The 15,694-nt window shown below is 37.3% G+C and overlaps 2 protein-coding genes across 3 annotated transcripts in view; both read right to left on the bottom strand.

The window, feature by feature from the left end:
• Position 1: 1 nt before the first annotated feature.
• LOC128198814 (uncharacterized) lies at positions 2-9,092 on the bottom strand. Its single transcript, XM_052885926.1, has 3 exons — positions 8,869-9,092; positions 7,666-7,798; positions 2-7,100 (listed from the first exon to the last, which is right to left on the bottom strand). Exons 1-3 carry the CDS (start codon positions 8,961-8,963, stop codon positions 7,026-7,028), a joined length of 303 nt encoding a protein of 100 aa, XP_052741886.1. The 5' UTR covers positions 8,964-9,092; the 3' UTR covers positions 2-7,025.
• A 204-nt stretch (positions 9,093-9,296) lies between these two features.
• Positions 9,297-15,694, bottom strand: part of LOC112058396 (uncharacterized) — a 147,574-nt gene continuing 141,176 nt past the window's right edge. For both annotated transcript variants that reach the window (XM_052885893.1, XM_052885889.1), the window contains 4 exons: positions 15,224-15,348; positions 13,595-13,686; positions 12,626-12,803; positions 9,297-9,578 (listed from right to left, as the gene is read on the bottom strand). In XM_052885893.1, coding sequence (XP_052741853.1) covers positions 9,439-9,578; positions 12,626-12,803; positions 13,595-13,686; positions 15,224-15,348 — 535 coding nt within the window. In that variant the 3' untranslated portion in view covers positions 9,297-9,438. The remainder of the gene's footprint in view (positions 9,579-12,625; positions 12,804-13,594; positions 13,687-15,223; positions 15,349-15,694) is intronic.

The raw sequence follows: 15,694 nt of genomic DNA on the forward strand, positions 1-15,694 counted from the left end.
ATTGAGATCCGAGCTGTATTTGTTTTCTTTTTCAAAAGCAATAAATTCTCCTTTTAATTTTTTTTAAATCTTAACTGTTTTGATTTGTTTATATCCAAATTATTGTAGGTAATATTTATTATTAAATTATCTTTATTACTATTTTGAGATTTAAAATAAAATAATAATTAATTTATATAAGAAACATCAGAATATATTTCGAAATGTCACATTTAACAAATAAACTATAATAATAAATGCTATAATGCTAATTAAAACTAAAATACAAAACTTATTAATCGAATAAAACATTTTGCTTTCCAAATCTTGTATATTTTTTATTATTTTTGACAAATTCTCGATTCATCATGAATTATTAAAAATCCATATTTATGATAATATAAGTAACTATATTTTATAAGCGGAACATTTTCTGTGTCTACAACACTTTTCCCGATAAACTCAAAACATTGTAAATTAAAACTTTTAATGAACAATTTCATTGAGAAGTTGTCAAAAAGTTACATTATTTCAAAAAGGCCCTCATCTACACGGAAACTATAATAAATGTGATATCTATCGTGTTGTGCGCAAAATTGATCTGAAAACTGTGTATATAGATATGTTTCATTACTTCATAACAATGGTTACGTCACCACTAGTGATGTGCAGATACATTCAAACTCATCACGATCTTGTTGATGTAACTGCCAATTTTGGAGCGTGTGAAGTGACAGATAACCCCTTAAAAATATCGCGACTAGATTGTAAATTTTTTTTATAACCATTAGATTTTTCTTCTGATTTTGTATTTCCGCAGTAACGTCAACTTGGGTTTTGGATAAGCGGAGAATTCAGAGTTGAGCTGAAAAGCTAAAAGAAGGTATCAGGATAGAACTCTTTAGGAGAATTTCGTATGAGATTTTAATGCACTTTTTCACTTGACTGACTTTATAAATAAAACTTTTATCAACTTTGTCCGAGTACAATATTTCTTCGTTGGTACCTATCAAATGAAATTGAATATAGGAAGCGGCACTTTTAAAGGGTGATTTGTCTTAATGATGTATCACATGATATTAAAACTTTATGTATGCTCTACAGAACATTTCTGACAGATGTATATTTTGTATAAATTGCGAATAAATATTGTTACTAATGGCGCTATTTAGAGTAAATGTAATGTAGTAATGTATAAATTCAATAATATTATAAATATGTACAAATTATGCACTTTAAAATAATTATAAATGAAGTTTTATTAACAAACGTTGCACAGACAACAGTAAACGCCGTGAATGCAACTGTTCCTTGAACGTTCCGTTTTATTTATCATCAAATATCGGAAGATAATTTATTATTTTATATCATTATCAGTTAATTTGAAAGACAATTGAATTGAAATTTATTTTCCATGATTCTGTGGTCAACTCTTAATGGGAAACTAGAACAACTTCCATCTGTCTCAGATTGATATAGCCTACGTATTAAAAATCGATTAGCAGCTCGCCAGACTTGCTCGACTTTAAAAATCTACAGGCAAACTGTGTAATTAAGTACCTCACCCGCGCAGTGCAGAGGTGCAGGGTAAGTCGACAGAGGGTAGCGACAGAGGAGCGGGGTTGCAGGTACTATATTTATCCATTAATTGGAAGATATGACAACAGTTGCGCCACCCTTGCATCACGCGGGTGACTGCGGGTTTAAAGTTTCGTCTATAGTGAAGGCGTTGCATCCACGGCATTCAGTAAGACAACCGACGTGCCCATGTTGTCTGTTCAAGATTGCGCTGTAGCAAAAACAATAGATATTTACAATAATCATTAAATAGCAAATGGTGAATCAATGGAACGGGTGACGTATTCGCAGGGACACAAACACCAATGTTACAGGGCTACGATCGAATATTAATTTACCATATAATGATATAAAAATCTAAGGTAAGCTACGCCTACAATATATGAAATCTATTGGACTATCAAATATAGAGACATATTGCTTAACGTGGTCCAATGGAATATCATTTAGTCATGGACTTAGTTTTAGGTTCAGACTTAGGTTCTGAGTTTTTGGGAAGCAGAGGATAAAAGGATTGCTTAAGAAGATTATATCAGCTTGGTTACTTTCATTAAATACAGCTTTTCAAGCTTTATGTATATCGGGATGGAATTAAATTCTCTATGACATAAAAATTGACGTCTTTACAAATTCAGGTTGTGAAGCTTTGCACATAATCTGAAAATCTCCACGTGAATCAATTAGGATTGAATGTCTAATGTGTATGTTGTGATGCCTTGCAGAGGTTTGTTATATTTTGAAGTAAGCAATTTAAATGTCATCGAGAAAGACTGATCATTGGAGGATTTCCGATATTTTTTTATTTATTTAATTATTGCTTAAGCCGTTACAAGAAAACAAGCCCAAGGTACAGCAAAAATACTTTGTAAGCGACTTTTAGAATACTTGTTTAACAAAGTCTTGGAGGAAGATGTCAAACTTGGAAATCCATACGGAAACTTTTTTATTACCTAGGAGATACCCTTATTGTCAATTCCCTGGTTTTCCCTACTTCATTAGCTACAATACAAAAACACTAAAGCTGAACATCGCATTCCATTACACAAGTCCACGAAACAATAAAAATATTTTGTTCTGATATTTTTCTTCTATCGAGACTGATTTGAAATCATTAAGAGATTGGATTAAAATTGATGACAGTTTTTTAATTAAATTAATGATAAAAATATTAATATTTTTATGAAAATTGATATTCAGCGATAGCGTTTTTAAAACAGCTGCTTCTACTTTCTCTAATGATACCTACCTGATGGCGATTAGTTCTAGGATGGTCCAGGATAGTCCAAGGGCGAGGTGAAATTGGTGTTTTATTTGGACCCTGGGATTTAATAAAGCGTTAAAAGTCTGCCACAACTATGTATTTGTATGTGCGCACGTACTTTGGCGCAATCACATCTAAGTACTAGACTAATCGTTTTGGAGCAGATTCATTTACCAAATTATAAGGGCGGCAAAACATCTATGTCAGCAAGAACCAGTTTTGTGTAAAATTTCCGTGCTCTCTTATTTCAGTAGAAAGTTTTTTCTGTATAATGTAATAACTTCTAGGTTACCAATCAATCAATCACCTAGCGCATCCTGTTGCATTTAATATAGATAAACAGAAGAACATAACACATTTAACATATTCAACATTAACTAGGTGCTACGTTTTTCTTAAATTATTTAATTTAAAATATAATAATAATAGAAAATAAATGCAAATAATATCGTGGTAAATGAAACTCCTCCAAATCTCACATTTAAATGACTAAATATGACACCAAAACATGAAATACATCTACTTCTTATAATTTTAAATTAGTAATTCAGATATTTTTATGTATAATATTATTACGAATATAATTGTAGTTTTCTAGCGTCTAAATATACCCACCTGGACCGATGTCCGTTATAATATCGAAAAAATGCACCACTCGGAAATCGCATCGATTTACATTTTATAACGAACAAGGGTCCAACTATAAAATAAATTCTAATAAAATAAGGCAAATGGGTATTACGGAGGGCTTTCAAAATATTCACTAAATGTCAGGCACTCAAATTGAAATGATTGTGTAAACAAATTCTTAGTCTAGGGCATTAATCCTATGAAAAAACAAAACACTTTGCGGGTCTCGAATTCATAATTTCATTCTGCTATGCTTTGTTTAATGCAATAATGGAATAGATTAGAGATTAGGTAATTATGTTTTTTTTCAAAAGGTTAGATAATTTTTGGTGTATTAGTGTAGCCCGAACTAAATTCCTCAATTTTTTCAAGTTTAACAAAAATGTCCTAACTCTACTCTACTCCATTACTTGTTGACATTCTAATATGTTCTGTTAGGTTCACTCGAATTTAAATCCATATAAGCTACCACATCGACCAAATCGTAAGATTTTGGAAATAATTTGATTGGATGGATTCAATTTTTATTTTTTAAGAGGTACAATTATTATATAAAACTTTGGATGTCGTCCAAAAACTTTCATTTTGTCTGCGAATTTTTCTACATTCTACAGCATACGTTACACTCTAAGTTTGCCCTGTTTGCTTATCATCTTTCCTCTATCAGTTTCTCTCAGTATACCTCTACCATGCACTACATGAATTTCTCTCTCTCTCTACAACTAATTCTGTAATTTTAAACGATTTGTCTATTCCTAATTCGTTAGCTTACATTTCAAGCCGTGGACCCGATTGGTTTTGATGTTTTTTAACATCTCGAGAAAGATAGGAAGAAGATTTTAACATATTATTCGAAGCGCAATAAATTAATTAAAGAACAACAAACAAATGGTACTCAATCGTGCCATCATGAAGTTAAATATAACAAACAAATATTAAATTGATCTTACGAAGATAGTTAGACGACGGAAGAACAAATTATTTAGAATACGGTTTTAATTCTATATCTCCTACATTTATACAATACTGACTCAATCACTAATTTGTCTGAACTTTGATCAATTTACATCGTTCCTTTATCTTTATATTTGTAAAAATAATTACTTAAACATACCTAGCAATCAAAAAATGCAATAATATTACGATAAATATAGGCATACCTACCTATAAAAATTCACAATAATATTCAAATATGTCAATTATTAGTTCAGTATATTTTAGCAGATTCTGTAATATATGTTAATGATAAACTTATTATGTAATTTAATGCTGTAATATAATTTATTATAATAGTAGATTTATGCGTATAATAATATATTAGTATCAATAATGGATTATCCTAAAGTCTACATGGAATATGAACATTTATCGAGGAGACACATTGGGATCACAATATATTTTTATATCTACATACGTCAATAATACTTTTATAGTTTTCAATTAAAATAATTATCATCTCATTTTATTATATTTCAACATACAAATATTAAATTAGTAAATAACATTTTCAAAATTGAGATGTAATACTTAATTTAATTTGAATTGATATAAAACAACAATAATAGATAATCAAAGATAAACATTACAAGAATTTTGTTAAAAATAAACCGACTAATCTATTCAAAGTAACACGATATAATTATTACATAAACTTAGTTAGAACATTTTCATTAAAACTTATTACTTTGAAAAAAAAATATGGAACGTTTTTCTTCATGTCGTTAAATTATGGCTTTCATAATTTTATGTTTTTTAGATTAAAAAGTTATAAATTCATTTGACTTCGGGTTTTCGTGATCGAAGTCGTCGCCGGCCCGCCGTATTCCCGTCTTTATTTAGCTAGAAGCATTCTCATTCCTACTGATAATTACACAAGGAGATATCTGCAATACGAGCGATAGTTAGAAAGTAATATCGCCACATTGACAAGATTATTTCAGTTTCTTTCGAAAAACTCTCCTTTGAAACTTACGCTTGAAACTTGTGTGCAATTTGTATCAATTATAAGAAAACTTTTTTAACGATACGAAACGATATATTTTAATCATTTGAACTGTTTATAAAAATCTCTACTCATCGCATATTATAACATGTATACTTACCTACCTATATCTGAGTTTGATTTGTGTAAAATATAAATTTGACTTGCATGCAGTGCCTTACCAATCAAAAGAATTTGTTTTGCGCTTTGTACTTTCACAGTATATCTATCTTTATAAGCATTGAAATTACAGAGAGTTTTCAAAAATGACATTTTGTTACCCATAACGGGTACCTAATTCATTGTATTCATTACGGGGTCACAAGTCCTCGGATTCCGCAATACCACGCGATGGACCTGGCGCCCGCACAGTTCCCATGGAATGCATAAATTCGTCTCTTATTTAAAAAAAAACTTTGGGTTCCATTTGTTTTAATAAAACTGTATATTTTAATACCATAATCGCACTGCATGGGTAATATTCAAATATAATAATTGTTTGTGTTTTGGTACCAGTAACTGCAATTACTTACCAAAATTATAAATAACATTTTGCCACCGGAACTTCGAAAGCCGCTGTTATTATTCTTTAACTTTCTATTTAATAAATAATTGTAACAGTGGGATTACCTTCGCATGTAGGTACACTAATCCTGAACTAAACTAAAGTAATACTATCGCTATGCGTATCAAACGATCCAAGCAGTTAAGATTTATAAAATATATTATTAACAGAACATAAAGATTCGTTCTGAAGGGACGTTGTCGGTGAATTTACAAGCCTAACTTAAAATCTTTTCCCCGGGTTATCGGGTGTTGGAGCACACGAGACGTGGTGTCACCGAGCGTGCCCGAGGACGTGAGGTGTTGCTCTATTACGGCTTTTCGATATATCTGTCAGCTCTGCATCCGTAAGCGCGCTGCAGACTTGAAGGTATATTTACCCGTGTGAGGCTGGCGTCTCGTCACAGGCGTTGGTGTTTTAAAAACTAAAAAAAACTTAGGGGTCAGGGGGCGGTTTGCTCGTTAGGTACGCCAATAATTGGCATAAAAATAAACTTAATTAACTGCGTGTGAAGCCGTCATGAGTTGTTTAATATTAAAATAACTGTTGAACACAAGTGATAAAGTTTAGTTGAGGATTAGTGTACACCGAAATAGTAGTTTGGCAAATTCGTTCGTAACACATCCGGTGGTCCGCGCGGGCCGGGTGGGGGGTAGCGATGCCCCGCTCGCACAACTTCATACCCGAGCAGTCTTTCGTGGGACGCATGGGAGTATCATCGTGTCATGTAACGATCTTGCCAAGCTATAGATGCATTGTCCCTTTTGATGGAAGCTATTTGCTAAGCAATTCGGAAAATCATAACTAAGCTGTTAAATAATATGTGACATTGTGTTGTTGTGGCGGCTACGCTAAAGCCCCGCATTCATAGCCTGATGTGCGTTGGGCGAGGCCCCACTGGCTGGTGGCGGCTAGGCGAAGGCCTCATTGGCTGGTGGCGGCTAGGCGAAGGCCTCATTGGCTGGTGGCGGCTAGGCGAGGGCCCCGCAGTCGAAGAAGGGGAAGCAGGCGACGGGCTCGGCGGCCGAGTGCTAGAGCACGTGCAGGTTCTCGCACGACTTGGACTTGGAGTCGCGCGCCCACACGCGGCCCAGCAGACCTCGCACCTGGTGATACCAGAAAAAGTGAGTCAGGTGTCAAACGCTTTCAATCGTAATAGTAGGTATATATCGAGTCCTGAGTCAAGCTAGGAATTCAGCTTTTCTTTCTTCCAAAAAACTGTCAACGAAAATTCTCAACTAAAAAAAAGAAAGAAAAATAGACGAAATGTCAATGAACGGCGGCTGAGTACTTAGTACCCGTCTCATCTCTTTCGTCGCATCGCAACGAAAAATATAGCAATATTTTGCACTGCACTGCTATTGGTTGACATTTGTCCACTTTTCTTCACTATAGGAAGAGAGGGAGATAGTGGAGCCCAGCACCATGTTTCGCAGTCTTAGTCGTAGTCATTTGCTGTATTGTTATGCCTACTTATACAGTTCTTATGGTCCTTCGAAGTAAAACTTCTTTACACACGCGTCACTAGAGGAGTAAGCTGCTGAATTAATAATGAGTGTTACAAAAAGTGCGATAGCGTGAGGCGAACGGACGTTGCGAGAGAGATATAGGTTAGTGAATAAAGGAATCTAAAGAAGTTTTACTTCAGTCACGCACTCGTAGTTTTTGTACCTTAACACTAGCAGAGAGCCGCGAGCGTTTCCTCGGCGTGCTGGCGGCGGAGGCCGGCGCGGTCGGCGCCACTACTTCTGCCTCGAGCGGCGACCGCGCGCGGCTGCGGTTCTTGCGCGAACTGCTTCGTTTCCTGGAACCGTGTGTGGCACCTTTAGTGTTAAGAGTTGCGGGAAATGGACATAAAAGAGAACACAGTGGCTCTTCGTGTTGGAAAAAGAAAAAGGGGATTTTTTTTACAAACATTACTAAAGATGGGAAGATGACATTAAAAAATAGTACAGCAACTTGGAACAGGATATCACAACGCAGAACAAAAATGGGAAAATGCATTCACTATTCAAATGCTCAGGTTGCACAGACCTGAGAGCTGCGGCCGACGGAACAAGCGACGGGGTAAACGCAGCAAACCTTATAACTCGTATGCTGTCGAGCGATGAAGAGTGGCAAAAGTACGCTCATATGCTCCGAGCCACGATGAAAAGAAGAGAAGAAAAAGAAAGAGAAGAAAAACGAGAGAGCTAAATATATCAGGAAGGTCAGCGTGAAGTAATGCCAAGCGGTTCCGCGCTGACCACAGAGCACAGGGGAGGTTATTTTTAGTCCGTGCAAGTCGGACATGCCCTGCCGACTAGCCGGCAGAAGTCCGGAGGGATTTTATTTCCTCCCCGACAAAAAAAAAGAACAAAAATGGTAACTGCTGGAGAGGCCACGCTGTCAGGAGACACTGATAATATTTAATTGAAACATTATTTGTAAAGTATATATATAACTTAAACTGTAAACTGTTAAATACTTGCATGAAATTAAGGATGTTAACATCTTGTCATTTGTCGCAAGTGATGGCCGTACAATGTTAGTCAATCTATGTTTTGTACAGAATTGCTGTAAAATTTGATTCAGGCACTTAGAACACAAAATTCTTGCAAAAATAAATGTTTATGCAATGTCTTAACAAAACGTTTCGTGCTAATTAACAGTATGGGTGCCGTCACCCAAAGCTTGCCAACCCGTATGGGAGCTACGTGTCTAGTCTAACATATGTCCGATATTTCTCCTACAAGAAAGGCACCAAGGGAGAATGACATATTACCGATCAATAACGGCAAAATCGAATATATCGTTTTCTCTTTCGTTTTCTCACTTTCTTGTCTATGTTCTGGTCGATGCCCACCGACGTCATCAGAGACTCCCCCTCCTCACCTCACTCTCTCAGCGTGCTGCTGCTTGAGGCGGATCTGCGTCAGCAGCCCCACCAGCAGCTCGTCCACGTTGTGGTCGATGCCCACCGACGTCATCAGAGACTCCCCCTCCTCACCTCACTCTCTCAGCGTGCTGCTGCTTGAGGCGGATCTGCGTCAGCAGCCCCACCAGCAGCTCGTCCACGTTGTGGTCGATGCTCACCGACGTCATCAGAGACTCCCCCTCCTCACCTCACTCTCTCAGCGTGCTGCTGCTTGAGGCGGATCTGCGTCAGCAGCCCCACCAGCAGCTCGTCCACGTTGTGGTTGATGCCCACCGACGTCATCAGAGACTACCCTCCTCACCTCACTCTCTCAGCGTGCTGCTGCTTGAGGCGGATCTGCGTCAGCAGCCCCACCAGCAGCTCGTCCACGTTGTGGTCGATGCCCACCGACGTCATCAGAGACTCCCCCTCCTCACCTCACTCTCTCAGCGTGCTGCTGCTTGAGGCGGATCTGCGTCAGCAGCCCCACCAGCAGCTCGTCCACGTTGTGGTCGATGCCCACCGACGTCATCAGAGACTCCCCCTCCTCACCTCACTCTCTCAGCGTGCTGCTGCTTGAGGCGGATCTGCGTCAGCAGCCCCACCAGCAGCTCGTCCACGTTGTGGTTGATGCCAACCGACGTCTCTATGAACTTGCACTCGTACGATGTGGCCAGCGCTTTACCTTCTGGAAATGTTCAACTAATTCAAAAGCCATATCTTGCAAAACCAGCATAGCACTGACTGAACTGGACACTGTTTACTCATTACAATCATTATTATCAGCCTACTTATTCTGCCAGAATTTACAAAATATCATTTATAGTTTCTATATATAATACACGTGGCGTTTAAATTTTCCCCAATTATTGTAAATCATGGAGGTACAAGCGACGAGTAGGTGTGAGCGTGAACATTGCCAACGTCCCAATTAGTGGAATATTCATTGAAAATACTCGAACGGCGCGCCAATTAATTACATATTATACATCTCTCTCACTGTGAATCTGTAATTATATTATATTTATATATAAATAAATACAGATCACTAATTATTTAAGGCATCCTTGAATGAATAAGTCAATCAATCTACCTACGTTATAACAAAATTTCGAGTAGGTACCTTGTAATTGCTTATTACAACGTATTTTTATTATAGTATTATCAACTCAGATAATAAAACGAAATATATGTAAGTAGACAAATATTTTCTCAACTCTATCATATTATTAAAAAATACATTAAACGCAGTTTATATTCTACATATAATAGAAATATATTCAATATATTATTCGTAAAATTCACTATTAATTTTTTTTTAAATACTGGCTGAAATATTATTTCGTGACTGTCTAAATTTGTAAGCAATATCTGAATAAATTCATACTCTAGTAGTATTACAACGAAAGATATAATTAGGTAAGCTCGTATGAGTAGGTATACCTAATACCGAAGGGCTTGCGCGAGGGCCGCGGCTCATTAATCATTCTCCAAAATAAATTGAACGAAACTCGATAAACATCGGTAACGTAATGCGGGGGAAGAGATTGGCTCGTCAATATTTGTTGGTCAATTATTGTTGTATACCTACTTGTATTGTATTATCGTATTTTCAGATTTTGACAAAAAATGATTGATTTGCGGCTGGTCTACCGAATTTCTTTTGATTCGAAATGATTAAAAATAACATTGTGTCTATGTCCTTTCTATTGATCGGTTGTTTGTTGAAAAAGAGAGCCTATTTGATTTGGCAGCGCCGATTAATCTAAATAGAATAGTCCACTAATACAATCATTTTACAAAAATATAACTCAAAACACAAATGACTACATTTTTTGAAAAAAGCTTCAACTTTTTTTTAACCCTTTAGGGTGGAATTTTAAAAAATCTCAAATTTCTTATACTTTAGTATATTTCAGTTTACAGATGTAACTTGAAAAATGAAGGCCTTTCCATACAAACTTTTAAACCCTATTCACTCCCTTCTGATTTTATTGTCTCTACAAAAAGTATCCCGTAAACTTCTTCGTATTATGGTCTCAAATCGTGCCAAGTTCCATTGAAATTTAATTTGCTATTCCTGGATACTATCGGAAGACCAATCAAACAAGTCCAAGCTAGATGAGATTGTGTCTTTTCATTTCAAAGATGAAAATGACCACTTTCAGCCTAATCATCAGATTAGCTGCATGTCACGCGCTGTACGAATATATGCACATACCTATACCTTATTAAGTTACATAGTAACTTAATAAGTATAAACAAAGTAGCTAAAAAACCTACCAATAAGAAAGATTTGCTTTATTAGCTTAAATTGAAAGTAAATACAGTTAGTGGCACGAGCGGCTACAACGCGAGCCGACCCTTCCCGATCACTTTACGAGGACCCTTAGCGGGAAATTAGGGGCCAACTTAAAACTCACCAACTTTCCCTCCCCTGCTGGAAATAATTTGATTTTTCCGAGAAATTTCCACGCAATTGTATACCGATAAGTATTCCTTTTTGCTCTCCGTTTTACAAGCTTAAAAGTTTTTTTAAAGACCTATAACAGAGCTACGTTCCAACTGCTGCAATGTGACGATGCAGACGGTAAAATTGTAATAAAAATGTCTTGTTTTACTTGTATTTGAAGATGTTTCCGCCTAGTTATAGTTTCAAGTCTCAAAATTAGAAGGTCCGGTTAATTTGCGTGTATTGTGATAAAATGTTAAATCCTTTTCTAAAAAATCATATAACGAAAACCCAAAGTCAGAATTGATTTTTGAGAAAATCTCAAACACATTATATGGGACAAATACAGAACCTTTTTATTTTAAGATAAATCAAATTTTCCTTCTATTTAAATTTTCGCATGTTTTATATATTATAATAATAATAAATAGTCCACTAATCATTTTTAAAAGTAACTCAAAACATAAATAATTTATATTGGAAAATCGTAACCCCTATTTAACCTTTTAGGAGTAGAATTTAGAAAATTCTTGAACAACTTTTACATTTTTTCAAAATTCAACAAATTTTATTATTGCGACAAACATAGTGTTTGTCTCTAAACTCTAATTTAAGTTAAAACTCTTAATTAAAATCTAATGGCCTCCAACTAAAATTTTCAAAATATCTTTAATGTACGGAATTGGACCTGTTACAGTTTTATTATAACAATAGATTAATATTAATTTTATAATAGACAGCAAAACAGTACATAAAATGTAACCAACAAACCCAAAATTGAATCCATTACAGCCTCGTAACGCGTAACGCAGTTAGTGACACACAGAGTTACATAATCGAATTATCATACACGACGAGCGGGACAGTAATCGAGTTGGAGTCTCCCGTGGTACACGAGATTACGACACGTTTGAACATCACTTCTAATTTATATGTTCAATGTCGAGCGTCATAACGAGCTATTGCTTCTAAGTGTGACCCATTTTATAAGTTGGAGCCCATCCAGGGATCACTTCGCACGGATCTTTTGCGTCTGTCAACCTGAATAAGACAATTTAAGCCCCATCCAGTAACTCCGCACCATATTATAATGTCTAAAATATCTTTATACACTTTAATGGTTCTTATTAATATCGTGGATGTTAAGCATGTAGCAGTAGAACAATCTTAATGTTCCATTAACTTAACGGTTTTAAGTTCTATCTAAGGTATAGCATAGCAACCTGATATTTCCTCCTGCCGTATTTTTGGGCGTTTTCTTGACTACAATCATCAACCCTTACCGTCAGTAGGCACAGCCCGAGACCTGGCCAAGTCTGCCTTGTTCCCCACCAGAATGACGGCTCTCCTGGCGGTGTGGCCCGCGGCCCACAGCGCCTGCAGCCGCCGCTCCGCCTCGGCGAAGCTGCCGCGGTCCGCTGTCGAGTACACCACGCAGTAGCCGTGCGCTGCTGTTTCCGACTGACAACAAAACGGATGACTTGTCACATGTCACAGAGGGCGATCTTGTAATGACCTTTGTCATTTACAAAAGTAGAAAGTTCATCAGTCCATAATCCTACCTACTTGGTCACTAACGATTGGCCTTATAATAAGGCTCAGAGTCACACAGCGGGCGATGGAACGAGCTATGCTCAGAGTGTCTCTGCGTGATGGAATCAGAAATGAGGAGATCTAGCTCACCGAGTCGCGAAATTAAAGTGGCAATGTGCGGGGCTTGGTACTGATGTTCCAAGGCGCTAGAAAGCACAGTGTTAGTCGAACATCCATCAGGGGGACTGACAACATCAAGCGCGTAGGGATTCGCTGGATGCAGGCGGCTCAAGATCGTGATGTTTGGAAGTCATTACGGTATGCGAGTAGGTATTTGGAACATGTCTGAAAAACTTTCAGTACCTATTTATAAAATAACAAAGGTGTAGCCATTATGCCAGATGCTCATACAAATAAATCAATACACCAATATGCCGACCGAACGACATTGGAACTAATCCGCACTCTGCGCAACAAGACTTGCATCGCTAACTCTGGCATGCCCAAACGCAACTCACACGCATCAGCAAACACGCCTGCAGCACTGCAACTTTGGGGCATTCTCATCAGTATACTAACTTCGTAACGTAACACTGACATGAGAAACTAGAAAACGAATATAAAGTTATTCCTATATCTGAAAATCTGGTGAACTAGAAGTAAGACAAGATAGTTACAACTGCAAGAGCAGTTAATGAACATGTCAACGAAGTACTCACGATGGCGTTCTCCGGGGGAGAGTCCAGGAACGTGATCTCCGATTCGTCGCCCGCCAGCAGCACGCACACTGACTTCTCACCGGATTCGTCATCTGGGAACAACACAGATTGCATACAACTATCAGACAGATGAATTTACTAGCATTTCCTCAAAATAGAGAAATTACTATAAGTGAGCATTCCTAAGATTCAACGGCAGGTGCTAGGTCAGGAACCTTGTACCTTAGAGAGTACAACCCGTCGAGTGGGTATCACGGTAGGTATCACTGACATCAGCAACAGAATCAGAAATTTTATCACCCAAGCCTGTCAGATATAAATAGGGTAAGGTTGTAAGTCTAAGCTAGGAGAAAAACCAGGTCGCTACATGTTCTGGTCTTTTTCCTAGCTTATGGTGTATTGAGTCAAATAGGTTGATTTAAAATTTAATGTACTAGCACACACCTGTGATTTACTTTATTGATTAATAATAACTATTAGCTCTATGGTATGGACTGCAATCTGCATCCATAGTCTATGACTGCATCCTACAATAATGATGAAATAAACACCCAAACGGCTACTGTTTGTTACAGGTCAGTGATCTTTAAACTGTACTCGTTCGGGGACATTTTATGACGAGCCGAGATCTTGCTGAGCGTCGTCTGGATCGACGTCGTTCAGACTGCAAAGATCAACTGAGCTTCAGTTTGAGACCTTAATAGCTGCGATCGTTTAGTTTGATGCGTTCTAAAGGCATTTACGGGATAACTTGTACCGAATTGTTGTTTTAGCAGAGCTAGTTGTAGAGAAATCATTGGATTCTTACTCGGTTTACGAGTACAATTCGATCTAAAAATTATTTATGACGGTTTGTAATGGCTTTTAAAATGTATTTATTATTATTGATTCGCATTTAAAGTATTCTTGAGGTTCGTTGACTCACTCCGTAACTTAGTATTGAAACCTAAGAGTACATACTCGATAGAAATGTGATTTTCGCTATATTCTTAAATAATAAACCAATATAGTCTTTTGTATTTCTATTCTTGCGCGATATTTCTCTGTATAATGCTTACTATCTGGTGCGTCAGACATTGAGTTGAAATGGAGATTACCTACCTATTGTAATCTATTGAGGCATATTCCTGTTTGCTTACCCTTCACTATCGTGACATGGTAATTGCTTCACGATTCGCTTTGAAATTCTTTGATCCATGAGAAAAGGGATTAAACCCAGTTTCCGAGACGTTTAACATTAAACTGGAGTGAATCCTGCCAACAAATTAAAAGAGGGAAAAAGGTCGAAACTTCAGCCTGCGATGTAAAAGTTCAATTTACGGTTATCTTAAGCGAGATATTCTTCAGTTTGATTATTATGGGTAAAGAAAAAAGGGATTTGAATAAAATTTGACACTTGTACGAGTATAGTATTGTTTTTTTTGGGTGACTATATTTTGACAGTCGATTAACTCTGATTTTCGAATCTAGAGGTACCTACGGTCTTTTTTGATATACAGTGTAAAATAGGTTTTAAAAAGAAATCAATTAATGGACGAATGAGTGACTGAATGAATGAATGAAAGAATGAATTAATAAGTAAACAAACGTCAATTGTCAAATATAACAGCTTGTAACCGTTACGCTTACCTATACTGGTGTCGTACGCGTGCAGGTACTCCGAGGTCATGAACTGCCCCACCAGGCTCGACTTGCCCACGCCGGGCCCGCCCAGCACCAGCACGCGGTACGTGCTCAGCCCCGCCGAGGAATCCCTGGGAACAGGCGGTCACTTACTCCCTTTCAACGTCATCATTATCAGCCTATTTTACGGTTCCGTAAAGCGCCGGCCCTTCCTCCTTATAGAAGAGGGGATATTGAGCTCAGGCCCCACCATGTTGCTACAAAACGTTTTTGCTATTGACCGGGGGCTTAACGTGCTCTCCCCGGCATGGGATTATCCAACTTCCCACCTCCAGGCTGAGAATTTTGACTGTAAATTAAAGGAGAAAGAAAACCTCAGTATCTCATAACCCGACCCAGGACTCGAACCCAGAATCTCGTGATCCGAAACCACCACCGTTAACCACTGGAACCCTTTCCAGCATACAGTAAACTTCA

Source organism: Bicyclus anynana, chromosome 2 (assembly GCF_947172395.1).
Source record: "Bicyclus anynana chromosome 2, ilBicAnyn1.1, whole genome shotgun sequence".
NCBI lineage: Eukaryota > Metazoa > Arthropoda > Insecta > Lepidoptera > Nymphalidae > Bicyclus > Bicyclus anynana.